This window comes from Mirounga angustirostris, unplaced genomic scaffold (genome assembly GCF_029215605.1).
Source record: "Mirounga angustirostris isolate CCGP_5_RB_7025 unplaced genomic scaffold, mMirAng1.0.hap1 SCAF_5, whole genome shotgun sequence".
In the NCBI taxonomy this organism is placed as follows: Eukaryota; Metazoa; Chordata; class Mammalia; order Carnivora; family Phocidae; genus Mirounga; species Mirounga angustirostris.
The window spans coordinates 58,101,457-58,128,059 of NW_026991713.1; the positions used below are offsets into that span (position 1 = coordinate 58,101,457).

Below are 26,603 nucleotides of genomic sequence, written 5' to 3' on the forward strand. Positions count from 1 at the left end.
CTCTAAGAAACCTGAAGTTACAGAATTCGGAAAAGTGCCTTGTATCCTAGCAGCCAATACAGTTGTGCACGATTAAGCTTCCCATGATCACCTACACCCTCCCAATCCAGAGGTGAGACCTCTCGGCTTCTATTTCTGAGAAAGAAAGGGAAGTGCACGAAAGACACGTGCGCGGGGGGTCCCCTTTACGTACCCTGAAGGAGGGGGAAAAAAGCAGCCGTCACGAACAGGATTCGAACCTGTGCGGGGAAACCCCATTGGATTTCGAGTCCAACGCCTTAACCACTCGGCCACCGTGACTTCCAAAAGCAAGTTTCGCCGCGCGCTTACAGAAGGGGTCCGCATTGCGACCACAGAGGGAGTGTAGCAATGGGAAGCCGGCCCCGACCCCATACACACACACCCTGTGACCCCCGCCCTCCGCCCCTTACCTCGCCTCTACGCCACTCAAAGGAACAGGCGGGTGGGCCGGGTGACCCAGGGAGGGAGCGGGGAGTGTCCTCCCGCCCAGACACGACTGGGGTCTCAAAGAGCGCAAAGCTATTTAGAAGGCGATGGCGGGGCCTGCAGAGGAATCAGCTGGAGGGAAGGGGCTGGGCCCCGGGGTGGCGGCTAGAGGACTCCTCGGGTTAAGGAGTGAGAGGGGGTGCTGAGGCAAGGTGTTAGGAGTGAGGGAGACTCAGGAAGAGTTGAAACGGGGAAGTCCTGGGGATGGAAGAAAGAAAGGAACTTCCTGGGGAAAGGGGTCTGGGGTTCCTTGAGATTAAGGGCTCCGTGGGGTTGGGAATGTGCAAGGTAAGGACCACTCGGAGCTGTGAGCTGGGGGTTCCTCCAGCGACGGACGTCCGCTTGGGGTAAGCTAGAGAGGTACCCCACTCCCTGGGCTGAGAGGCAAAGAGTGAGGAAAGGCTTCGCGTCTGGAAGAGAACGATCTCAGGGGAGTGGGCGCCCCCTCCAGGAAACAGCCGCCTTCCGAACACTCCCGCCGCCGCCGCCGCCGCCGCCGCCGCCAGGGAGGCCGCCAGGGTGGGTCCCGCGCCGGGAGCTTGGCCGCCGCCGCGCCCGACCGGTCGGCAGGGGGCGCTGCGCGGGCCGGGGCCGGCCCAGGCGGCGGGAGGCGGCGGCCGCGGCGGCGGGAGGCGGCGGGAGGCGGGCGGAGGAGGAGGCGGAGGAGGCGGGAGCTGAGCTGAGCGGGGCGGGCGGCGGCGGCGGGGCCCGAGCCCGAGAAGATGGCGGTGCGGAAGAAGGACGGCGGCCCCAACGTGAAGTACTACGAGGCCGCGGACACCGTGACCCAGTTCGACAACGTGAGGCTCTGGCTCGGCAAGAACTACAAGAAGGTACGCGGGCAGGGCCGCGCGGGGGCCGGGGGCGGGACAAAGGGACCGCGGCCCCGCAGCCCCCCCCCCGATCCTGCCCACCCTCGGGCGGCCCGCGGCCCCTCCCCCGCGGCCTCGGGAGCAGCCCCTGCGCGCCCGCCGGCGCCCGCGCCCCTCCCCCAGCCTCTTTTACCGCCCCCCCCGCCCGCCCCCCGCAGCCTGGGATTCCAGCCCCCGCCCTCCCTCCTGCGCCCTCTGCCCCTTGTTTTTCTCCACTGCCCGGCGGGTCCCGGTGCCAGCCGCCCACCCTCCCCTGGGCCAGAGCCTTCCGGGCTTTTCCGGGAGAGGCGGCCGAGGGTGGACGGGGTGCCCGATGCCCCCCCCTTCCCCAGCGTGCCCGCCACGGTGCCCGCCAGAGCTCCCCACGGAGCCAGGTACCGGCAGGGCTGAGGCCTCCCTAGTGCTTTGTGTATGTTCGGAGAGATGATGAAAGCAGGAGGGTAAATAGCCACAGAGCAGGCCCTTGGCTGCTCATCAGCCTGAAGAAGCCCCCCCCCCCCCCACCTGTCTCTACCGCTCGTCCCCCACCTCCATCCAAGGGGCAACAAACCCCTTAGGAGTCAGGTTGTAGCAGTTCCTGGGCAGCGACCTTTTAAACCATTCCTCAGCTTCACAATGAAGTCACCCGGCCACCTGGCCTTGCATTGCCTTTGGTTTGGGGTTCAGAGGCTAAGACACGCTTTATATCTCCAGCCCCCCAAGCCCGTAACTGGAGATATAATAAGGTAGTGAACAAAGGGTTCAAAAAGCTTTACCTGACTTTTCTATCAAACCTCTTTCTGGTGTTGTCTTTGTCTTTAGGCCTGGTTGAAAGGAACATCTATACATGGGGGTTTTCTATGGAGATGGTTTGCCTCTTCCTTTTCACTGCCCCCAGTTAGAGGTTCTCTTTCTGGCTTTCCTTTAGCTCCCCAGTTCTTCCTGCCCAGCTTTGCAGCCTGTCAGAAGTGTGATGGGTGGTTTAGGAGTACACCCCTCTGATCCTGGTTCTGGCCCTATCTCGGAGGTCTCTCTGAATGTCAGAATCCTGACAAACAGCTGCTGGGTCTGTGGTCTGCCTGTACCCCAGCGTGAGGCTCTGGTTCCCAGGCCTCCACCTTTGACCTTTTGGAAGGGAGAACAGTCTAGGGGCTTAGTCTCTGGCCCTGGGGGGATTGACAGCCTGTGAGCTTTCAAATTCAGCTTTCAAGTTCTTAGCTCTTTGTCGTTTACCTCTTCCTTCAAGGCTCTCTTTACATCTCCCACTGAGAGGAGCACTTTTCTCTGTGATTAGGGTTGAGGAAACAGGGGTCAAAAGGTAAAGAGAAAGTTAGCCTCCTGGCTCAGATTTAAATTAGAATAGGAGACTAGGATACTAGGTAGCATAACATGGAAATGTGTAAGGAGGCCCAGGGTTGCTTGTCTCAGATACAGTTTCCTCAGAAAGGATAGATGTTTTCTTAGTCTCTCACCGGGCTGGGTAGTAGCTGGTCCTTGCCATCTTGGAGAGCCTACAAAGACATTTGTGCCCAGTTCCTAGCAGAAGCAGAATGCACAAGCTTACGCTCTCAGTCCGTTTGCCTTGCCTCACTTCCTTGCACCTTTCTTATTAGGCTACGTTATAGGGAGAGTCTTGGCCTTTCACAAAGTTACCCCCAAGAAATACACTGTTGTCTTGCTTAGAGCCTCAAAGATACTGCTTCCATTGCCTGAACTTAATGAACCTTCAGAATTTTACTGCCCTCAGTGCTGTTGGCTAGAAATCAGGGTCCTACAACTCGGATTTCAGAGTGTAGCTGAGAAGGACTAGGAAGCCCCACTTGCCTCCAGCACCCAATGCTGGCAGGCTCAGTTGGGGGTCAGCAGAATTTCAACTTCCTGTGAGGGGCTTAGAGGGCTTCCCTTCTGCCATTTTCTTGATAAAAACTAGACATGTGGGAGAAAAAGACTCTATTTTTTCTCCCCCAGATGCTTCCAGAGTCCCCTGGGAAGAAATAAGGGAGATAGTGGACAATTTATCTGAGGTCTGCTTTTCTTCCCTTTGCCTCTTTCCCCAGTATATCCAAGCTGAACCACCTACCAACAAGTCCTTGTCTAGCCTGGTTGTACAGTTGCTACAGTTTCAGGAAGAAGTTTTTGGCAAACATGTCAGCAATGCACCACTCACAAAACTGCCGGTGAGTGCAAACGCAGAGATGAATTCTCCAAACTGGAGAGGGAGTTGTGGGTATTTTGTAAATTTCATCCTTTTTGAGATTTGGGTAATTGCCTATTATCCCCATCCCAGGTCAGGGCATTACTGGCTTGCCCTAGTCCCCAATTTACCACCCCCTTTCTTTGTCTTCGTAATACTTCGTGCAACAAGGGGCGCCTGGCTGGCTGAGTCCGTGGAGCGTGCGACTCTTGATCTGGGGGTTGCGAATTCGAGCCCCATGTTGGGTGGAGAGGTTGCTTAAAATCTTAAAAAAAAATACTTCATTCAACAGGTTATCTGAGAGTGTCTAAGCTCCTATACGAAACTCTCATGGCACGGTTAAAAGGGTACAGGATTTGAATTTACGTAGGCTTGTGTTCAAATCCTAGCCCTGCCACTTGGTATCTCTGTGATCTTAGGCAAGCCATTTAAACCTTTTGAGTATCTGTTCCTTCATCTCCAGATGGGATTAATATCTCTACCTTATAGGGTTTCTGTAATGGTCAATGAGGTAACCCAGTAAGTACGTGGCACAAATTGGGGCTTTGTGAATACTGATTTCTTTCTCCCCCACTTCTTCCAGGCCACGTGATACCGTGGCATAGAGGTTAAAGAATTCCAGCTTTGGGGCTCAATCGATTGGGCCTCCAACTCTTGATTTTAGCTCAGGTTGTGATCTCAGGGTCATGGGATTGAGCCCTGCCATCAGGCTGCGTGCTCAGTGAGGAGTCTGCTTAAGACTGTCTCCCTCTGCCTCTCCCCCCACACACACTCTCCCTCTCTCAAATAGATAGATAAATCTTAAAAAAAAAAAAAAAAAAAAAAAAGCCAGCTTTGAGAAAAAGATTAGTTCAGTATGGGATTTTGTGAAAGGATTGTTAAAAAGAGAATTTAGGATGTAACTCTCACATACTTCTTTCCTGTCTCAATTTTGTAGATCAAATGTTTCTTAGATTTCAAAGCAGGAGGCTCCCTGTGCCATATACTTGCAGCTGCCTACAAATTCAAGAGTGACCAGGGATGGTGAGATGCCTTCTTTTCTATGCTTCTTACATTTAGGGGGACTCCCCCTTTATGATTTCCTAGGTCTTTCTAGGGGTGGGAGAGCATAGGTAGACATTCTTGTGAGTCTCTTACTTTGCTAGGTTGGTAGGCCGGACTTGCTGGGTCAGAAAGTGGCTGAGAGTCAGAGCCAAAATAGTCTCCAAGAGTGAATGAGCATGTATGTGTGCGTCAGTGTGTGTATTGTAGAGGAAAGGGGATTCTTCGGTTGGCATCTCAACTTTCCTTTGTCCTTTCGGATAAAGTACAAAATGATTCATGGAGTTGACATTAGTGAACCCCAGATCCCAGGCCATTTTGGCAACAGTTGTGAGCAACATTGCTTCCTGATTTCCCGTGCTAAAAAGTCACATACCCTAACCTCATCTTCAGACCTGATCTAAACCACTCACTAGATTGTTGCCTCTTCTCAAGGCGGCGTTACGATTTCCAGAATCCATCACGCATGGACCGCAACGTGGAAATGTTCATGACCATTGAGAAGTCCTTGGTGCAGGTAATAGTCAAGAACCTTCCCCGTCCATCTCCATTCCCTCAATGAAAATCTAAAACACACCTTCCCCATGATCTCATCCCATCTATTTCTTTTCCCCACAGAATAACTGCCTGTCTCGACCTAACATTTTTCTGTGCCCAGAAATTGAACCTAAACTGCTAGGGAAATTAAAGGACATTATCAAGAGACACCAGGTGAGTGGGTGGGTCAGAAGACGTTTTGGAAACTCCATGACTCTTTTCCTGATGTTTTCAGTACAATAAGCATCCCTTTGGGTGACATGTTTTCTATTGCAAAGGCGCTCTCCCTACTTGGAAAAAGACTAGAGTTAAAGCCTTGAGCGTCTCTTTCTCAGTTCTCTCCTCCCATTTCCTGGTCTTGACAGGTTTGAATCACTGTTCCTAGAGACTGCCTTGGCCTGAGGATTAGGAAAGCCAGAGATTGCCTGATTTCAGAGAAATGAAACCTTTACCTTGGAACTGTGTAATAACCAGCAGATGCCATTGCTGGGGACATACAGTCAACTTTACATTTCCCATATGCAGATTATCTGTTCAGAGGATTATCTGTAGCAACTTTCAGTTCTTTAGTTTTTCTTCATTTTATTTTATGTTTATTTTTTTTTTTTAAGATTTTATTTATTTATTTAACAGAGAGAGACACAGCAAGAGAGGGAACACAAGCAGGGGGAGTAGGAGAGGGAGAAGCAGGCTTCCCGCAGAGCACGGAGCCCGATGTGGGGCTCAATCCCAGGACCCTGGGATCATGACCCGAGCCGAAGGCAGATGCTCAACGACTGAGCCCCCCAGGCGCCCAGAATTTTTTTTTTTTTTTTAAAGATTTTATTTATTTGACAGAGAGAGACACAGTGAGAGAGGGAACACAAGCAAGGGGAGCGGAAGAGGGAGAAGCAGGCTTCCCGCAGAGCAAGGAGCCCGATGCGGGGCTCGATCCCAGGACCCTGGGATCATGACCGGAGCCGAAGGCAGATGCTTAATGACTGAGCCACACAGGCGCCCCTAGTTTTTCTTCATTTTAGCACTGTCCCAGCTCTTTGCCTCTGCGTCTCAGCTGGTGTGTGTTTAAAGAATGCAAACTAACTTTAATACCATTCTGAGCAAAATATGATTAGGAAGGCAGATCTGTGGTTAAATCTTACTTTGGCTTATTTACACCCATGAGTAATTCAGAGGGGACTATTCACCTGCTTTTCCTCATGCCATCCAGGGAACAGTCACTGAAGATAAGAACAATGCCTCCCATGTTGTGTATCCTGTCCCAGGGAACCTGGAAGAAGGTGAGACCTGGGTTTTCCTGGCCTCTGCAGTGGACGGCTTGGACTAGGAGTGGGGGACTGTTCAGCCCCCGCACAGTGCCTGGGCTCCTCCTCTCTCCTTTCAGCCCTGAGCGCTCCTACTGCCTTACGTTCCTATTTCCAGGTCCCTGGCTGCAACGAGTTGTGTACAGTTATTTTCTGTGTATCCCTTTAGCTTATATCTCTCCTTGTTCTGTCTCTGTCCCCAGAGGAATGGGTACGACCAGTCATGAAGCGGGATAAGCAGGTTCTTCTGCACTGGGGCTACTATCCTGACAGGTGAGGACAGGGTCCTGGGACAGGTTTAAGTATAGGAGCCAGACTGAGAAGCCTTAGAACATCTAGCAAGGCAAGCAGACACTCTTTTGGGGTTATTTCTAGGTCTGTTCATTTGTTCTCCTCCTCTCTATTATGAGAATTTTCTCTCTTGGGAGAGGTTTGGACTTACTCGATGAGGGTTAGGCTAAAAAGATTGGGGCTTTATGTGTGAAATGGTTATTCTGGTATAATCTGTGATAAATGATAGAAACAGTCTAAATGTCTAACAGTGCGAAAATGTTTCAGCAATTTGTATATCTACTCAGTGGACTATTTTGCAGCCATCGAACTGATAGAAATAACATGGGGGAAAAAATAAATCACATGGATAATTTGTAGATAAATATTAAATGCAAAAAAGTGTGATTATAAAATAACATCTAGTGACATTGCAATTATGTAAAAACAAAATCATACAGGAAAAATTTACTGGGAAAAATATATATACCAAGTAGTTGTGTTGGGGTTATTCTTTTCTCTCTTTCCTTTTTTTTTGGAGTTGCTCTTACTACTTTATGATGGAAGGAACCGCAGTATTAGTTGGAAAAATAATCGCTTCTCGGCCTTTTGGCTAAGATCAAGTGTAATTGGAAAAATAGTCATAGCAAAAAAGAACCCAACAACCCTATACTTCTTATAAGTGGAAAAGGTGAAAGATACGTACTTTACTTTTCTGTGACTCCATCCTGTTGGTCGTACTTCACACTCAATTTCCCGTGGCAGTTACGACACATGGATCCCAGCCAGTGAAATTGAAGCATCTGTGGAAGATGCTCCAACTCCTGAGAAACCTAGGAAGGTGAGCATTTCTTGTCCCCTGACCCCAGAAAGTATGCCACGGGCCGCCTGGGGGGCTCAGTTGGTAGAGCGTGCAACTCTTGATCTTGGGGTTGTAAGTTTGAGCCCCATGTTATGTGTAGGTATTCCTTAGAAATATTTAAAAAAAAAAAAAAGACGAGGACCGGGACCAGAGCACTCTTTGGAGGTGAAGCCCGGGCTCCCGCATCCTTGGGCTTTTCTGTCAAGGGCACTCAGACAGCTGTGGCTTTCAGGCTCCTCTCCAGCACAGCCTGCCTTTGTACTTCAGGTTCATGCAAAGTGGATTCTGGACACAGACACTTTCAATGAGTGGATGAACGAGGAAGACTATGAGGTAAATGATGACAAAAGCCCCGTCTCCCGCCGAAAGAAGATTTCAGCCAAGACGCTGACGGATGAGGTGAAAAGTCCTCTTCTTTCTTCCCTGATCCCTTAGCCTAAGTCTCGGGATAGGTCTTCAGTGGGGCTTGTTGGCTGACATTTGTTCCCACTCTCCAACCTGCAGGTGAACAGCCCAGATTCAGATCGACGGGACAAGAAAGGGGGGAACTATAAGAAGAGGAAGCGCTCTCCCTCTCCTTCACCAACCCCGGAAGCCAAGAAGAAAAACGCTAAGAAAGGGTATACCGGCCCCTGCCCTGCCCCCACCTTCGCCATTCTCTCCACACCATGGTGAAGGCAGGAAGGACAAACGCCTCCCCATAGCCACCTGGCCCTGAGCAGGGTAGGCCAGGTCCCTGCAGGTGTCCTGAGAGGGAGGATGAGGTCGAATCTAGCTGCCCGGTTGTTAGTTCTAGTTGCAGCCCCCAGTGAACTCAGAGGGAGATAAATCTTCCAAGTGAAAGCCATTGCCTTTCCCAGTACTCTGTAGTGACTGGTTTCTGTGTGTGCTCAGCTCCACCTTTGGGATTCTCTCTTGCTCGCTGCCCTTGAAACCTCAACTTCCAGGGGCTCCTTGTCCAGGCATGACTGGGTTATCTTTCACTCCCTTTCCTTCCCAGTCCCTCGACACCTTACACCAAGTCGAAGCGTGGCCACAGAGAGGAGGAGCAAGAAGACCTGACAAAGGACATGGATGAGCCTTCACCAGTCCCCAATGTAGAGGAGGTGACGTTGCCTAAAACAGGTATGGGCCACACCAAGCTCCTGGGACCTACCTTCTGTCAGGGCTGAGTTCCCTCACCCCGCTTCAGGTCTGGAGGATCTTTCCCTTCAATTTAGCTGGTTATTAAAATTATTTTCATCACCATGGACAGTGCTCTGACTTTGTCCGTATCAGCATCGTGGCCTGTGCTTTGTGCCTGGCGGTAGTTCTCTCCAGACGGCTTCTGATCAGGCAGCCCTGTCAGTAAACTATTTAAGCACAAGTTCTATGTGCGTGCTACTATAAGGATACTTTAGGAACATTATAAAACACGTGCAAACATTACCTAAAAGTGGGAAAATGTAAAGGATAAGATCAAAAAAACCAATATAAAGAGAAGTCCTGCGATTCTCTGCCTGAATTCCAGTGGACCATCTCTTGTATCCCGTGTGAGAACCCCACTTGGGAGACCGTTGCTCTGCAGTGTTAGAGAGTGGAGCAGCTGCAAAGGTGGACTGCCACCTGTATTCTGTAGACGAGCTCCAGATACCCAGGAGTGTATTTCAGGGGCGGGGAGGGGGCCACGGAGAAAGAGGACGGCCGGCTTCCAGCCCCTCGGCAACCACAGCAGAGAGCACAGCGGCTCTCTTCTGTTTTCTCCTGAGCTGGTGGGTACAGATTCAGTTAAGGGAAGCCCTCTGCTCTAAAAAAAAAGGTTGAAGATCCAACCACTCCTCTACAGAGTAATTTGGTCAGACCCTGTCTCGGTCCATTAAGGGCTCACAGACACATAGATGGAGATAAGAGGGGCCTGGCAGAGACAGGAATGCTTTATGAGTGTCCATAGAGTAGAAGATGCTTCTTAATAAGAAAAAAGTTAAGTGAATTTTTGGCGGCGGAAGGAGGGAGCATGGCAAGTGAGTTTCAAGGCCTAGAATGACTGCCTGGAGGGAGTTACCACCTTTTGTGATCCGATGGAGAAAGTTTTTGGGGAGGGAACGAGATCTCTAGAATTGTTAACAGTGGAGAGGTAGGGGCTTGGTTTGGGCAGAACCTGTCTGATAAAATGACTGTCTCTCTCCTGGCAGTCAACACTAAGAAGGATTCAGAGTCCGCCCCAGTCAAAGGAGGCACCATGACTGACCTGGGTAAGGAGGAGGGGAGGCTCAGCCGCCAGCCTCCCCTAGCCCGCCAGGGCTTTTCAGAGAGTGGGGTCCTGCTGCCCCTCAGGAGGCTCCAACCTTCTCTTTTGCTGTCTCTCTCTTTCAGATGAACAGGAGGATGAAAGCATGGAGACCACGGGCAAGGTGGAGCCAGTTTAGAAAGGCCCTCTCTGCCTCTCTATGGGATTCTGAGTTGTGCTTATTAAGTTCCTTCTACCCAGAGCTTTCCATTCCCTGGAGTTCTCCCACCTTAGACTAGTTCTAGCTGTTGTTCAAAACTCAAAACTCTGACCCTTTCCAAGTTCCAGGGCCTATAACTGTTCATTCCCATACTCATCTTTAGTGCTCCCACTTTCCTGGGGTGTGGGAGAAGCAGAGGGTTGCCAGGGGCAAAATGGGAATGCTGAGTGTCCAGCAGCCTCCATACTTGTAGGATGAAGATGAAAACAGTACGGGGAACAAGGGGGAGCAGACGAAGAATCCAGACCTACATGAGGACAACGTGACTGAACAGACCCACCACATCATCATTCCCAGCTACGCCGCCTGGTTTGACTATAATAGGTATTGTTGTTCCAGCTTCTCACTGCTTCTCTATTTCCCTGCCTCCAGGGGCCAACGAGCTGTTCCTCTTCCTGTCTCCACATAAGTTATTTCTTCATCAGCCGGGTAGACTGGGGAACACTTCGGTTTTAGGGGAGTTCCTGGTCTCTTTGAGTATTAGTGCCCTGGGGGAAGTTCTCCCCAAGGAAGGGAAAACTGCTTTGTTTTCCCTCCCTCCCTTCCTTCTAGGCTTTTCCTTCCGAGGCTCCCGTCTCTCCACCAGTGCCTTCTGAATGTGTTATGTCTTCTCTTGCAGTGTTCATGCCATCGAGCGGAGGGCTCTCCCCGAGTTCTTTAACGGCAAGAACAAGTCCAAGACTCCAGAAATGTAAGGAAACCTCAGCACACGACTCTCTTTCTCCCTCCTGTCCCTGATCACCCTTCCTGACCCAGCAATATCCTGTTTAGCAAATATTTCTTGAGTTCCTTCCAAGAGCCAGGCACCGGGCTACTCTTACAAGACGTGATCTCTGCCCACGAGCAGCCCCAGCCCAGCACCATGGCCACAGTAGCTGCTCTCTAGGATTGCCTGGGGGCAGGATTAAGCATGGTCTTCTGTACAAAACGGGTACCTGCTCTGATGCCTCCATTTCTTTCAACAGAGTCCAGAGCCTTCCAAGCCATCATTACTAAGATATCTAAAATGCAGATATCCCTGGCGTTCATAATAGCTTTGACTAAAATGTATATGACCATGCTGGTCCCTGAGAGTAGGTTTTAATAGAAAAACAAGAGGAGGGGGGCGCCTGGGTGGCTCTGTTGTTAAGCGTCTGCCTTCAGCTCAGGTCATGATCCTAGGGTCCTGGGATCGAGCCCCGCATCGGGGTCCCTGCTCAGTGGGAAGCCTGCTTCTCCCTCTCCCACTCCCCCTGCTTGTGCTCCCTCTCTCGCCGTGTCTCTCTCTGTCAAATAAATAAATAAAATCTTAAAAAAAAAAAAAAAGACAATAGGAGGAACTATGAAGATCCAAGACTCTGAACTTAGGGCTGGAGAAGGCTCTATGGAGAGAAGTGTTGTGTAAAGTGCAGGCTTGGGGCTTGGAAGTCTTCGTCTTCCTGGAGGTGTTGCCTCAAGCCAAACCTGTTTGGTTTTGAATGAGTCTTGGCAATCTTCTATGGTTAGGGATGCTCCAGGATAAATGTCATAATGAGAAGGGGGAGAAAGTGTCAATCTCCCTGGGAACTGAATGGGTTTGCTTCCCAGCTCTTCCTCAGCTTCCCCTCCCTGGGGCCATCTTGCCTTTCCACCATGTTTCTTTCCCTGTACCTGGTATGGTTCTCTCCTCTTCCTCCCAGGGAAAGCTGTATATATGAAGAAGCTTGCTCTCTCCAGAGGAAAAGGGAGAAATGACCTGGTGACAGGAGTTCAACCTGGTCTGTAGGCAGGGCTGGATCTAGAATTGTTCTACACTTGGTTCTCTTGGTGTGAGATAGTAAATAGTGATAATTGCCTGCGTTTACTGAAAGCTTACTATCTCCCAGGCACTATCCTGAGTGTCTTACGGGTATTGACTAATCTTTATATCAGCTTTAGAAGTAGGTCCTATTATCCTCTCCAGTTTACTGATTAGGAAACTGAGATACAGAGAGGTTAAGTCACTTGATTAAGGTCACACAGCCAGTGAGTAGAAAAACCGGGATCTGAATCCTTTAGACTGGCTCATGTTCTCAAACTTCATGCTATACCACCCAATAGCTACCATTTGCTGAGCTGCTGAAATGTGCCTGGCACTGTACTAGATCTTTACAGGTCTTTCTATTCCTCAGCAGACACTCCCACTTTACAGATTAGGAGACTGTGGTTCAAAAAATTTAAGTAACTTGCCCGAGGCCATCATGGAAGAACTGGGATTTGAACTTAGAGCTTTCCACCTTCAAAATATATATTCTAGGGGCGCTTGGGTGGCTCAGTCAATTAAGTGTCCGACTTTTGATTTTGGCTCAGGTCATGATCTTGGGGTCATGAGATCAAGCCCAGCATCAGGCTCTGTACTGGGCATGGAACTGCTTAAGATTCTCTCTCCCTTGGGGCACCTGGATGGCTCAGTCGGTTAGGCATCCAACTAGTGATTTTGGCTCAGGTCATGACTTCATGGGTCGTGGGATCAAGCCCTGCGTTGGGCTTAGTGGGGAGTCTGCTCGAGATTCTCTCCATCTGCCCCTCCTCCCACGCACATGCACTCTCTCAAATAAATCTTTAAAAAAAATAAGATTCTCTCTCCCTCTGTCCCTTCCCTGTGCACGCTCTCTCTAATAAAAAATAGAAATAAATATAAATACATATGTGTGTGTGTATATACATTTTTTCTTTTTTTCAGTGAGCTCCACACCCAGTGTGGGGCTTACTTAAGAAACAAAAACATAGGGCACCTGGGTGGCTCAGTTGGTTAAGCAACTGCCTTCGGCTCAGGTCATGATCCTGGAGTCCCGGGATCGAGTCCCGCATCGGGCTCCCTGCTCGGCGGGGAGTCTGCTTCTCCCTCTGACCCTCCTCCCTCTCATGCTCTCTGTCTCTCATTCTCTCTCAAATAAATAAATAAATCTTTAAAAAAAAAAAAGAAACAAAAACATATTCTTTATAGTATATATATTTTTTATAGTATGTCATGCTGACTAGCTGGAGAGACTGGGGATAGAGACTTCCCCTTAACACCTGCCTTTGGAAATAAGGGCACTTTTTCTTGCTTTTTGATTGCTTGTTCAAAAGTTTGATGAAACTTCCCCAAGTACAGCCAAGGAGATGATTTATTTTATTTTATTTTATTTTATTTTATTTTATTTTAAAGATTTCATTTATTTATTTGACAGAGACACAGCGAGAGAGGGAACACAAGCAGGGGGAGTGGGAGAGGGAGAAGCAGGCTTCCCCGCGGAGCAGGGAGCCCGATGTGGGGCTCAATCCCAGGACCCTGGGACCATGACCTGAGCCAAAGGCAGACGCTCAACGACTGAGCCACCGAGGTGCCCTGAGATGATTCATTTAACTGAACAACTGCCATCAAGGAAAACGTGGCAATGGTTGAACCCGTTGCATCTAGCACGTAGTAGACCTGCAATGTTTACCGAGGCAGACAATCCACTCTGTTCTCTTTGTCACGCAGGAGGAACCATCAGCTCTTTTATCACCTTTCCTACCCCTCAGTCCTCAGCGGACTTATTTTTCTTCCTCTCATTCATCTCTCTCTCCCCTAAGCTACCTGGCTTATCGAAACTTCATGATTGACACGTACCGGCTGAACCCCCAAGAGTATCTCACCTCCACCGCCTGCCGCAGGAACCTGGCCGGTGATGTCTGTGCCATCATGAGGTGGGTCTGCAGCTGAGGGGAGGGGGCCCGTAAGGATGTCTGCCCACAGAAGTCTCTTGGCAGAAGGAGAGCTGCCAGCAAAGAGCGTAGAGGAACGAGCAGGAAAAAAAAACACGTGTAGAGAAAGGCACAGTTCACGTTCAGGGCATGTGTGTGACTTGAGGGAACGGCAGTGACATTCTCTGGCGTGTGGAAGAAAGGAGGAGTGCACGTGTAGTTGAAGGATCCTGGTTCAATTTTCCTGGCTCTCCTGGAAGAGATGATTACTAGGTGGGCGGATATGGAGAGAGGTCCCGACTGGAGACGGAGGCCTGGGTGTCACTGGCATTTAGGGATTTGCCAGCGAGTAGAATGGGCAGGGAAGAGGGCTGGGGAAAGGGAGCTTTACACCCCCACCTCTGGCCCTTTTTGGCGGCCCCACGTGACCCTGTCTCCACCTCTCTCCTGCCAGGGTCCATGCCTTCCTAGAACAGTGGGGTCTTATTAACTACCAGGTGGATGCTGAGAGTCGACCAACCCCAATGGGGCCTCCGCCCACCTCTCACTTCCATGTCTTGGCAGACACGCCATCAGGGCTGGTGCCTCTGCAGCCCAAGACCCCGCAGGTAGGGTGAGGGGCTGTGGGGGCGGGGGTGGGGCGGCGCTGGGAAAAACTGGGCTTCTTTGGACTTTTCTTTTCCTGGTTTTTTAGGGTAATGGTTCAGGAGTGTTTTGAGGCTTCTTCCTTTTCCGTGGGATGCAGAGGGCTACAGGAGGCAGCCCCGTGTGTTTAGCACCCTCTCTCAGCCTCCGCACCTAAGACTGTGAGGACTTGCTGAGGGAGAAGAGATGCTCCTTGTCCTCGAGGAGCAGACAGGCCAGTGTAGGGCATGGAGCAGATAGAGAAAAATGGCGGAAAATTAAGTTGCATGAAATTTTTGAACTTTGTTGTGTTTCCAACCTTTTTTTCATTTTTGCCTCATAATTATTGTCACTTCCATTCCATACATTACTAAAATTAAGTGGAGACAGATTACGTGGCTTGCCCAGGGTCACAGAGTACCAGATCTAGGATTAGAACCCAATTGTCCAGCTCCTGAGGGAACCTATAAAGGTCGATGTGAATACAAATGGGGATCATGCCAACTACAGATCTAATTAATCATTAAGGGAACATGGAACAGTGGCATGAGTGCCCCCAGAGCTTGTGGGCCACCCAGCATTTGGTCTTGAGGCCTCCAGGGCCTTGGCCTGGTCATTTTCCGCCCAGCCTCCATGACGCCAAGCTCTGTCCCCCAGGGCCGCCAGGTTGATGCTGATACCAAGGCTGGGCGAAAGGGCAAAGAGCTGGATGACCTGGTGCCAGAGACGGCTAAGGGCAAGCCAGAGCTGGTAGGTGGGGTGTAGACCCCGCTGGGCTTCTTATTTGCCCCTTTATTGGGGGGCCCCTGCGCGGGGAGAAGAGACGTGAGAGCGAGGAGCTACAGCAGTGAGGGAGGAAGTCCCCCCCCGCCCAGGGGTGTCCCTGGCTTCGGGAAGGAAGCTCCTTCTGTCTGTTTTCTCTCTTCTGTCCGCCCCTGGCTCCCGTGGTCACTCGTCCTCACCTCTTCCTTTCCCCTCTACAAATAGCAGACCTCTGCTTCCCAGCAAATGCTCACCTTCCCTGACAAAGGCAAAGAGAAGCCGACAGACATGCAGAACTTTGGGCTGCGCACAGACATGTACACAAAGAAGAACGTCCCCTCCAAGGTATGGAGGTGTGGGCTGACTCCAGGTGGGGAGCACCTTCGGCCTTCAGAAGTCACGGGCTCCTCTCTCTGACCCGCCTGTTTCTCCTGCAGAGTAAAGCTGCGGCCAGTGCCACTCGAGAGTGGACGGAACAGGAGACCCTGCTCCTCCTGGAGGTAATTGGGGCAAGGAAAAGGAGAGTTTTCTATGAGAACGGAAGTGGCCAGGCTGCCAGCCGCACTCGTGAGTGGGCAGAGCGTGACCTTGTCCCCAGTCTCTCTCTTCCCTGATGCCTGCCACACCTGCCCCAGGGAACAGCTCCAGGCCAGGCATTTGGGCCATTTCATTAACTCCGTATCCTCTCGTAGTGCTACTTGGAGATTCCCCTGGGACCCAGCAGACTCCACAAATACCACAACACAGAGAGCTTTGAAGCCCGCTGCCCTTAGTAGGATGGGGGGAGTTGACCTTCAAGGAAAGTGGCTAAGTAAGGAAGTTGTGTCTCCACCACTACCACCAGGCACTGGAAATGTACAAAGATGACTGGAACAAAGTGTCAGAGCACGTGGGAAGCCGCACGCAGGATGAGTGCATCTTGCATTTTCTTCGTCTTCCCATTGAAGACCCGTACCTGGAGGACTCAGAGGCCTCCCTGGGCCCCCTGGCCTACCAGCCTATCCCCTTCAGTCAGTCAGGCAACCCTGTTATGAGCACTGTTGCCTTCCTGGCCTCTGTCGTCGATCCTCGAGTCGCCTCTGCTGCTGCGAAGTCGGCCCTAGGTAATGTGGAGGGGTCCTGGCCTCTTTGGTTTGAAAGGCTGATTACTCAGACCTAGCAAGGCCCTCACGTTTGGCCGCCCTGCTGGCCCTGTCTGCCGCTGGCGCCGGCTCAGGCACCTGTCGAGCTCCACACGGGTCTAGACGAAGAGATGGGCTTCCGAGGTAGCTTTCGCAGGGACAGCCGCGACGGCCTGCCCGCCCGTGCCCCCAGCCTTGTCCTCTCTGGATCTTGCAGAGGAGTTCTCCAAGATGAAGGAGGAAGTGCCCACAGCCTTGGTGGAGGCCCACGTCCGGAAAGTGGAGGAGGCAGCCAAAGTGACGGGCAAGGCAGACCCGGCCTTCGGTCTGGAGAGCAGCGGTATCGCAGGAACCACCTCTGATGAGCCTGAGCGGATCGGTGAGGCTGCCGGCTGCCCCGAGGCCTCCCCTTTGGAGTCCCTGCCTCGCCTCATCCTCACAGCACGAGACCCACGGGTAGAACGGGTGGGGCTTTTATGGTCCCCAGGACTCCACCTTGGCCACTGCGGCCCCCTCCTGGCCCTCTCACTAGGATTTTGGCTAGGAGAGCGGGCTTTTGGAAAAGCTTTACAGAGACAGACTCTGTATCAGACATTTCCATTTTCTCTCCACCCCCCCCCCCAAACCCTCGGGCCCAGAGGAGAGCGGGACGGATGAGGCACGGGCAGAGGGGCAGGCCACGGAGGAGAAGAAGGAGCCCAAGGTATAGCGGGACTGAGCTGGGCCGGGAGGGTGGAGGTGCCGGGTGCGTGGAGGTGCTGGGCGCGGCAGTGTGGGGAGGGGAGCCAGAGAACCTCCGACGGAGGAGGTGGAGGTTCGCCTCCCAGCCTGGCCCTCTGTGTGAGGACCGGCTGCCCTGACGCTGTCCGCTTTTCTTTCACGGGCACCTCAGGAACCCCGAGAAGGAGTTGGGGCTGCCGAAGAAGAAACAAAGGAGAAGACCAGCGAGGTCCCCAAGAAGGACGAAGAGAGAGGGAAACAAGGTGACAGCGAGAAGGAGTCAGAGAAGAGCGACGGGGACCCCATAGGTGAGCCTCCCAGCGTGGTGGTTGGGTGTCTAGGGGAGAGAAGTGGGCGGCAGGCCTGACCCCACCTTCTTCCTGGCCCAGTTGACCCGGACAAGGAGAAGGAGCCAAAGGAAGGGCAGGAGGAAGTGCTGAAGGACGTGGTGGAGTCGGAGGGGGAGAGGAAGACGAAGGTGGAGCGGGACATTGGTGAAGGCAATCTGTCCACCGCCGCCGCCGCCGCCCTGGCCGCCGCCGCCGTGAAGGCCAAGGTGAGGGCCAAGGGCCCAGAAGACGCCCAGGGAAGGCGCTGCCCCCTGCTCTGATCTCACTTCCCACGCTCACTTCCATGGTGCTGGCCGGTTTCCTTCTCAGTTTGATCTGAGAGGGAGAGTTGGTCATCTCTTCTCTAAGCTCTTCAAAGCTTTTTACCATTAGGCCTGTTTTTATCCTCTAATTATTTGACCTTGTCTTATCTTTTGCCACTCTCTTTCTTTTCATGTTCTTTTAAGAATATGAAGCCTTTGCTACTCTGTGGGTTGTGACCACAGCAAATTCTTTCTTAAAATCCACCGGCCTCCGCCCTAGCGCTCTGTCCCCGGCCCGCCTCCGGTGGGCCCTCCCGCTCATGTGCCGCCCTCCCCGCCCTTCCCGCCTTCCCTAGCACCTGGCCGCTGTGGAGGAGAGGAAGATCAAATCACTAGTGGCCCTGCTGGTGGAGACCCAGATGAAAAAGTTGGAGATCAAACTCCGGCACTTTGAAGAGTTGGAGACCATCATGGACCGGGAGCGAGAGGCAGTGAGTAGCACCCCGTGGGGGCCAGTGGAGCCAGGGGCCACACTTTGACACCGAGCCGGGCCTGGGTTTAGGATGGGGGTCAGCAGCAGTGGAGGAAGCCTGAGAGTGACCTGGCTTCAGCATAGAGGAGCAGGAGGAGCTTGCCCTGAGCGGTTGGGGACACAGTGGCCCACAGGCGAAGCCTGGAGCCCGAGGTCCCACAGAATGTTGGCATCCTGGGGCAGAGAGTCTAGTCGGTTTTTTCATTGCCTCACGTCCAGGTCCTTGAACAGTGTTTGACACATTGTAGACTCTCAGTAAATAAATATCTGTTGAGCCATCGAGTAGGTTTAAGGGATGAGAGGGAAGGGGCTTCAGACCCAGGAGGTGAACTTGGAAAGGGGTTGGGATGGGCAAGGTATTGAACCATTTTGTTTTTGAGATGATATAAAAAGAAATATAAGACAGGGATCCTAACAGAACCTACGGTTTAATTGGAGACATCCAATATTCAGTACGGACGCATCAAAAACAGTGAATGTTTAAAGTATCTGACAAATTCAGATTGTACGTCCTGAGAGATAACAAAATAAAGGCAAAGCTCAGAGGCTAAAGAGTTGATCTGGGATGGCTTCCTAAGAATGGTGAATGTTTAGTCAATTTTGAGGGAAGAAAAGAACACGAGTTGACAAGAGGAACTGGAAGCATTTTCCAAATGAAAATAATGACAGAGGGGCACCTGGGTGGCTCAGCTGGTTAAGTGTCTGCCTTTGGCTCAGGTCATGGTCCCAGGGTCCTGAGATCGAGATCCGCATCGTGCTCTCTGCTCGGTGGGGAGCCTGCTTCTCCCTCTCCCTCTGCCTGCTGCTCCCCCTGCTTGTTCTCTTTCTCTCTCTGACGAATAAATAAACTCTTTTTTAAAAAGAGGAAAGAAAATAATAACAGAGGGGCACCTGGGTGGCTCAGTGGGTTGAGCATCTACCTTCGGCTCAGGTCGTGGTCCCAGGGTCCTGGGATGGAGCCCCGCATCGGGTTCCCTGCTTCTCCCTCTGCCTGCTGCTCCCCCTGCTTGTGCTCTCTCTCTCTCTCAAATAAAATCTTGAAAGAAAGAAAAGAATGCCAGAGTCAGAGCTTTGGAGCTGAAACGAATAAGGGCTCCCACTAGATGAACCCCATCACAGAAGCCACGCGGGCTCCAGAAGACTCGGTGGTGGGAATAGTGGAGGGAGGACGGGGCAGGGCCCGGGACACCCAAGCCCAAGATTGGCATTTGGTGTGGGGAGCTGCCCGACGGAGAGGTGGGGTGTGTCGGCGGGCGGAGCAGGGCGCGGCCCGTGCACGCGGCTGACAGGCACCCGCGCTCACTTGGCTCCGGCAGCTGGAGTATCAGAGGCAGCAGCTCCTGGCCGACAGACAAGCCTTCCACATGGAGCAGCTGAAGTACGCGGAGATGAGGGCCCGGCAGCAGCACTTCCAGCAGATGCACCAGCAGCAGCAGCAGCCCCCGCCAGCCCTGCCGCCAGGCTCCCAGCCCGTCCCACCGGCGGGCACTGCCGGGCCGCCCGCGCTTCACAGCCTGGCTATGGCTCCGGCCTCCGTCGCCCCTGCCCCCGCTGGCGGCGGGGCTCCCCCCGGAAGCTTGGGCCCCTCTGAACAGATTGGGCAGGCAGGGTCAGCCGCGGGGCCGCAGCAGCAGCAACCAGCTGGAGCCCCCCAGCCTGGGGCAGTCCCACCAGGGGTACCCCCCCCTGGACCCCATGGTAAGTGATGGCTTCCGGAACGCTTGCTGGCCAGGGGGCTCCGGGTGAGCGTTCCGATTCGCCCTCGAAAGGGATGTAGGACAGGACTGGAGATTTCTACAGATGGGTTCACCTCTGTGACATCCCTGAGCCAGCAGGGCTTCCTCCCCACATCCAGATCTTTGAGGTGTTGTTCCAAGGATGTACCACGTAGTCCTGGGTCAGGAGAAGCGGTGCTGAGGCGTGGCTACATCGTCCTTGCTATGCCAGGGAGACTTTCTGCCTCTAACCTTCTTGGTCTCTGCTCTTTGTTCTCAGGCCCCTCGCCGTTCCCCAACCAACCAACTCCTCCCGCAATGATGCCAGGGGCAGTGCCAGGCAGCGGGCACCCAGGCGTGGCGGGTAATGCTCCTTTGGGTTTGCCTTTTGGCATGCCGCCTCCTCCTCCTCCCGCTCCATCCATCATCCCATTTGGTAGTCTAGCCGACTCCATCAGTATTAACCTGCCCCCTCCTCCTAACCTGCATGGGCATCAGCACCATCTCCCGTTTGCCCCGGGCACTCTCCCCCCACCTAACCTGCCTGTGTCCATGGCGAACCCTCTACATCCTAACCTGCCGGCGACCACCACCATGCCATCTTCCTTGCCTCTTGGGCCGGGGCTCGGATCCGCCGCAGCCCAGAGCCCTGCCATTGTGGCAGCTGTTCAGGGCAACCTCCTGCCCAGTGCCAGCCCACTGCCAGGTGAGCAGCATCCTGGAGGGGAGGAGGGGGAGGGAGAGGGGTCCACACGGAGGGACGGGCGGGGGCGGGGGCAGGTAGGGGAAGGGCTTAGCTAATAGAACTTGCACAACCCTTTCTGAACGCTCTGGTAAATGAGAACACAGGGGGAAGGGCCTCTCTGGCTGTCCTCCACCATTCCCCACCCGGCAGCTGCCAGCTCTGGGATGACGTTGGGGCCTTTCACTGGTGGGTCACGGAGGAGTCCTAAGGCACAGCATCTCAGTTGTAAACTTGCAAAACAGCTACCCGTTTGCATGATGATCGGCACCCTCTTTGCTTGTTCCCATCATGTTCCAGTGCCCCGTTTAGAGAGTTTCCTTGGGGGCAGGAAGATTTGGGGTATTTCAGTTTTCCCAGTGTGAGGTGGGAGAGGGCGTTGGGGAAAGGCTACCTCGGTCACCTACCCACCCATTGCATGCCATGCCCAGTTCTGTTTGTCTGAGGTGGCCTGCGTCTGGATCCCTCTCCTGCTCACCCTGGCTGATTCCTCTTCCTTTTCTCCACAGACCCAGGTACCCCCCTGCCTCCAGACCCCACGGCCCCGAGCCCAGGCACAGTCACCCCTGTGCCACCTCCACAGTGAGGAGCCAGCCAGACATCTCTCTCCCTCACCCCCTATGGAGATCAAGGTTCCAGGAACAGCCCTCTCCCCACCACTGGGACCCTTCCCCAGCCTGGAGAGTTCATCACTACGTAAGGAAAGCTCCTCCTGCCCCTCCAAAGCCCCCACCATGCCTGTCAGAGGCATGCATTTTTATATCGGATTATTCAAGGACTTCTGTTTAAAAGATGTTTCTAATGTCTGGGAGAGAGGATGGGATGGGGATGCTGCCCTCAAAGAAAGGGCTGGGGAAGGGTGTTTATACAAGGTTCTAATTAACCACTTTTAAGGGGGCACCCCCTCAAAACTACTGCATTTTTTATGGATGGAAAAAACAACAACAACGAAGCCCTTTAAAGGAAGTAGAGAGACATAAAAAGCCCACATTGGAGCTCCCTCCACCCACTAAAAAAAAAAACCAAAACCCAACTTTTACATTTTTTGGAGGGAGGTGACAGGAAAGGGGAATTAAGGTTCTGGGAGAGCTCTGGGGATAGAATAGGGTGCAAAATCTGTCTCCTCCAGTCCCTCATTAGTGACCGAATCCACTCCTAAACCCCCTCAGCCACCCCAACCCCAGTTTATTCCTACTGATCTCTCCTGCTGCCTCCTCAGCGTTGCTGTTTTAGGCCACCCCAGCTCAGCAAATGACCCCTTTCCCCCTGAATGTCAGTTTTGTGTTTTTAAAAGTCACCTGCGTAGTTGATGTCAGCGTATGTGTATTTGGTGGGGAAACGTATTTTGGGGATTCCTGTGGTAGGTAATAGAGGAAAAAAGGGCCCTGTCCCTCCTCCCTGGGCCCTTTCCCTGGGCTCTTAGAAGACATGCAGAGGGGAGCTAGAGAGGAGGGGGAGTTGTAAAAACCTGAATTTTTCAAAAAGCACTTAAGCACCTCCTTCTTATGACTTGGTGGGTCACCCCTCTAACCTCTTCCACCAAGACCATCAGAACCTTGACTGGTAGCTAGGGGTTCCCTGGGATTTGGGGACAGTGGAGGAGGGGTGCCAGACCCAGGGTAGTGCCTACCCCCAGCTTGCAGCTCGGCTCTGCTCCTGGATTCCACTGCCTCCCCTACCACCTTTCCCTTCTTCATCCTTGACGTGAAGGCAGCCCGGACTCCAGGCTCTCCACCGGTTCTTCCTGGCCCCTCCCACCAGGCCTTTGTTCCTCACGTCCCCGTGTTTCTCTTCCTCTGCGTCTTGGCACCTTTCTTCTGTTCAAAAGTTTTCTGTAAATTTTCTTTTTTCTTTTCTTTTCCTTTTTCTTTCTTTCTTTCTTTCTTTTTTTTTTTTTTTTTTTATAAATTAATTTGCTTTCAGTTCCATCTTGTGAATGCCTTCTGTGTTCTCTGACCCGTGGCTGTCAGGCAGGGGGATTCGGGCTGGGGGCAGCCTTCCCGGAGTCCTTCCCAGGGGCATTTGCTGCCACGGGCCCGCAGACCCTGGGCCTCTCTCCGCAACGGGCTGCAGGCGGCACAGCTGTTGGGCTGTGTGTGGGTACGGGAGCCGGGTACCGGCCCTCACCTGCCCCAAAAATAGCTGTTTGAGACTTGGAAGGACATCCTCACAACCTGGAGATTTTGTATATTTATCCTTGCAGAAGTAAGGGCTTCATTCCTTCCCTTATTAGGCGGGAAGAAGGCAGGCATCTCACGTACTTGTGTTGTTACTGGCCCCTAGCCCTGCCGAAGTGACAGGCTTGGGCAGTGCTGACTGGGCCTGGCGTTCTCTCCATCAGACACTCCCTGGGCTTTCCCCACCAAAGGCCGTCAGTGCTTGGGAGGGTGAGGGCTGGGTTTAACCAGTCGGAGGGCTAGGAGGACCTCCTGGGTAAGAGAATGAGGACGGTCAGCCCTGGTCCTACAGGGATGTATGGCTTCCTTAATCCCCCAAGGGGTAGCCTTTGTAGTGGCATCAATGAATGGGGCCAGCATCTCTTAAATGACACAAAGATGGATCCTACCAGCCCTTCCCCCAGCTTTCCCAGCCCCTGGTCTGTTGACCCTAGATGGTCTCTCCTCCCCTTCACCCTGCTCACAAAGGAAAGCAGAACCATGCTTAGGGCACAGAGCAAGTTTATTTGGTGAATGCTGACAGCAAATATCATCCAAGAGAGACGAGCTGGCGAAGGTGCTGTGACAGGAGGACCTAGGACGCCTTCAGGGCTACATGCAGTCTCACACAGGGGAAGACACAGGGCTCGAACGTCCTCAGCCATTCAGCACCATACGGACGAGCTCTGTGGATCAGAGAGACGGGTGAGCCAGGGAGTAGGGCTGCGGGGAGGGGTCCACCAGGGGCCAGGAGACCATAGGACCACAAGGGTAGCACAGGAGCGTGCCCGCAGAAACCAACCTTGGCTTTGCAGAGGAGCCACCTTGAGTCTGCCCAGTTCTCTCGGCCCCCAGCTCCCCTCCCACCCACTGTTAGCTCCTCCACCCCACCCTGAGCAGCAAGGACACAGCAGGAGGCAGAGAAGTTCTCAACTACACCTACAGCTACTGTCAGCCATTGGCAGGAGAAGACAGAGGTTTGGGTTAGGGTACCTCCAAGCTGCCCAGCAGAAGGAAGAAGAAAAGACTAATCAGCTATAGCAGCACGATGGGGCAGGCAACCAACCCCCCTATGCAACCACCTATCCCCAGGGCCAAAAGATCACCCTGAAGCAAGACGGGGACAGGCCGGTGCGAGTTCCCAGACACGAGCACCCCAGGCCCTATAAGCAAAACCTCAGAGCCCATTCTAGGAGAAAAGGAGGTACCACACCCCCAGGCTGTCTTCCTCTTTGAGGAACCCCTCCCCTCCCCTCCCCAGTCAGCTCCATGCAGAAACATGCTAGGAGGAAGTCAGATGGTAGTAGGGGTAGGGCAAGGGCTAGAGAGCAGAGCTTGGGCAGAAAAACACTGGGGAGGGGGCAACTAGAGAAGGGGAGGCTGGGAGGAGCCGTACCCGCCCCACTGGGCCCGTCACCCAGACAGGATATGCCTCACAAATGCTGCAGGAAGGAAGAGACATTCATGGTGAAGACCAGACACAGACATGGGGTGAAGGGGTCAGGCAGTAGGGGAACAGACATTCCCTTGATTTGACTCCCCATTCCTTCCCCCACACACACCCCCTTCACACATTATCCCTTCCTTTCCTGTCCTGTTCCCATGGCCTCCCACTCCTGGGCCAGGCTGGGCCCTGCTCCTTGCCTCCTGGCTTTTTGGAACCCAGGGAGCAGGGAGAGCCCCAAACGCCAGGCATGACCTGCCTGGACAGCTTGCTTCACGAGAGCCCCAGTTCATCCCTCACCTTCATAGTTGATACAACCATTGCTGTCCTCATGTCCTGCCACCAGCATCTCTACTTCTTCCTCCGTCATCTTCTCACCTGCAGAGGGAAAGAGAAAAAGCATTTTGGGAACTGGGTGGCAGGTGTGTATCAGGCGGCACCTCCGCTCAAGGAGCAAGGGCAGAGCCTTACCCAGGGTGACAAGAACATGCCGGATTTCAGCACCCATGACCGTGCCATTCCCTTCCTTGTCAAACACCCGAAGGCCTTCGACATAGTCCTCATAGGTGCCCTGGTCCTTGTTCTTGGCCACAGTCTGCAGCATGGGCAGGAAGTGTTCAAAGTCCAGCACCTTCACATTCATCTCTGCCATAAAGGAGGTGGAAGGAAAGTCACATGGGTTCTCAGGACTGAGGAGATTACGGGGACCACAAGTGAGCAGGTGGCTCCCACTCAAAGCAGGAGAAATCTGTGGGATTTGCTAGTTGAGACAAACCTGCTTGAGTCCTGGGCCTATGAAGATAAAGGGAAGCTCTCAGCTGAAGAACTGTAGACCCATTACCACACTGAGAAATTGTTCGTGAGGACCCTCACCATCACTCTTGGGGTTCCCCAGGACCTTGAGCACCTCGGCGTTGGTGGGGTTCTGGCCCAGGGCCCTCATCACGTCCCCACACTGGCTGTACAGGATCTTGCCATCCCCTGTCCGGTCAAACAGCTGAAAGGCCTCCTTGAACTCTGAAGATTGAGATACACATCAGCACTGAGCATATGGGGGTTAACCCATACTCTCCCTCACAACCCCTTCTGCCCATTCAACTTTGCTCATGCTGAGGAAACCAGGTATTTGTATCACTGTATACCCAAGTCCAGTAAGAGGGACCTAGTGTCCCTGCCTCCCAACACAGGTGTCCCACATAATGACACAGCCTTCCTCCCCCCTGGGCAGAACGGTAACATCCATTCACAGGCCCCTGTGCCTAAGGCAAGCCTGCCCAGCCTCACTACTCTGCTCAGGGCAGGAATTTGCCACCGCCCTGTCTGGGTCCTGTCCTTATAAGGAAGTGGGAGCAGCAGCCTGGGACTGGGGTCATCCCAGCCTGCCACTTCCAACCCCTCCTGTACAGAAAGAGACCTTCAGAGGGTACAGCTGTGAAGTGTCCTCAGCAAATCCCCCTGTCCCCATTTCCTCAAAATTCCAGGTCACTGCTTTTTACAATCTTAACAATTCCAAGCTGGGGCGGGGGTTATCACAGGAGGAGAAAAGAGGCAGAAGCTGATTAAAGGACAGGACCACAGGCAACTTAATACACCCTCCCCACACCACACACAGCAGGCATTAGGCGACCAAGTTGTTTCACATACCCACACCACCTAAAACTCACCCGGGGCTTGGGGCTCGGATCTAGAGTGGAAGGGGAGGGAGGAAGAAAGAGTGAGAAAAGAAAATGGAGGATCCAGAAAGAAGGAGAAGGGGATCCAGGAAGTACTTCCCTGGGGGTGCTGAAGAGATGACAGGTTGGGGTTAGGAGGTAGGTGCTAGAGGCGGGGGTCCCTCTCCCTAAACATGACCTCAGTAGGGGCCAGAGATTACTTACCTGCAGTCTGGTCCTCGGTGAAGTCACACTGCTCAGAGAAGAGGGGAGCAGTCAGCATCTGAACCCCTATCCCCCAAGCTTCCATCCCAGTCCCACAAACTCCTGTTCCGTGGGGGGGACTCGCTTCCCGACAGGACCGGACCCCCAAACTTTCCAACTCCACCCCCGACCTTCCAGGCCCTCAGGTTCCCTTTGCAAACCCCTACCCCCGACTTCCCGCCTCTCGCCCCAAATCCCGCTCATCGTTCCAGGTCCCGGGCCCCACCATCTTGACGGCTCCGCTCCGCGGGACCTTTTCCTGCAGTAATGGCTCCGATTCCCGGCCCAACCCTAGTCTTAGTACGTCCCAGTGACGTCACCCTCAGCTGATCCAGCCAATAGGAGTCCCGGCCTGGCTTTATGCAGATAATATCGCTACATTAGTAATGAGGTGGGCGGGGCCCGCTGCTGCTTCCTCCTGCATAGCCCTAGCTGGGGGGAGGAAACCGCCGAAGCGGGTCGAGCGGGGCGTGGGGAAGCTGCTCCTCCGTGCAGCGGGAAGATCAGAGGATATCGGATTGGGGAGAGGAGAGCCCCCCCTGCCCGCCCCCCCTCCCTCCCTAA

The 26,603-nt window shown here is 53.2% G+C and overlaps 2 protein-coding genes and 1 non-coding gene across 11 annotated transcripts; 1 reads left to right on the plus strand and 2 right to left on the minus strand.

Annotated features, from left to right (window-relative positions):
- Nucleotides 1-218: 218 nt before the first annotated feature.
- Nucleotides 219-300, minus strand: TRNAS-CGA (transfer RNA serine (anticodon CGA)). Its single transcript has one exon. It is a non-coding gene; the product is annotated as a tRNA-Ser (tRNA).
- Nucleotides 301-1,157: 857 nt separating this feature from the next.
- Nucleotides 1,158-24,500, plus strand: SMARCC2 (SWI/SNF related, matrix associated, actin dependent regulator of chromatin subfamily c member 2). Of its 8 annotated transcripts, none has more exons than XM_064591078.1 (30): nucleotides 1,158-1,340; nucleotides 3,416-3,535; nucleotides 4,490-4,575; nucleotides 5,029-5,110; nucleotides 5,212-5,304; nucleotides 6,338-6,407; nucleotides 6,635-6,704; nucleotides 7,467-7,542; nucleotides 7,831-7,962; nucleotides 8,068-8,183; nucleotides 8,564-8,688; nucleotides 9,735-9,794; nucleotides 9,916-9,953; nucleotides 10,243-10,373; nucleotides 10,669-10,740; nucleotides 13,605-13,718; nucleotides 14,170-14,323; nucleotides 14,997-15,089; nucleotides 15,327-15,446; nucleotides 15,539-15,601; nucleotides 15,946-16,204; nucleotides 16,440-16,601; nucleotides 16,861-16,925; nucleotides 17,115-17,250; nucleotides 17,332-17,498; nucleotides 17,891-18,025; nucleotides 19,383-19,764; nucleotides 20,062-20,145; nucleotides 20,422-20,487; nucleotides 21,033-24,500. In XM_064591078.1, the coding sequence occupies exons 1-30, from the start codon at nucleotides 1,230-1,232 to the stop codon at nucleotides 21,107-21,109; spliced, it is 3,459 nt and encodes a 1,152-aa protein (XP_064447148.1). In that variant the 5' UTR covers nucleotides 1,158-1,229; the 3' UTR covers nucleotides 21,110-24,500. The 8 variants fall into 8 exon arrangements, with proteins under 8 accessions (XP_064447148.1, XP_064447149.1, XP_045729169.1 ...); XM_064591079.1 differs by having other exon boundaries at nucleotides 15,330-15,446; XM_045873213.3 differs by having other exon boundaries at nucleotides 20,062-20,487.
- MYL6 (myosin light chain 6) lies at nucleotides 23,185-26,395 on the minus strand. Of its 2 annotated transcripts, XM_045873220.2 has the most exons (7): nucleotides 26,266-26,395; nucleotides 26,001-26,028; nucleotides 24,997-25,140; nucleotides 24,595-24,768; nucleotides 24,424-24,501; nucleotides 24,076-24,121; nucleotides 23,185-23,365 (listed from the first exon to the last, which is right to left on the minus strand). In XM_045873220.2, exons 1-6 carry the CDS (start codon nucleotides 26,266-26,268, stop codon nucleotides 24,093-24,095), a joined length of 456 nt encoding a protein of 151 aa, XP_045729176.1. In that variant the 5' UTR covers nucleotides 26,269-26,395; the 3' UTR covers nucleotides 23,185-23,365; nucleotides 24,076-24,092. The 2 variants fall into 2 exon arrangements, with proteins under 2 accessions (XP_045729176.1, XP_045729175.1); XM_045873219.2 differs by lacking the exon at nucleotides 24,076-24,121.
- Between the last annotated feature and the right edge of the window lie 208 nt (nucleotides 26,396-26,603).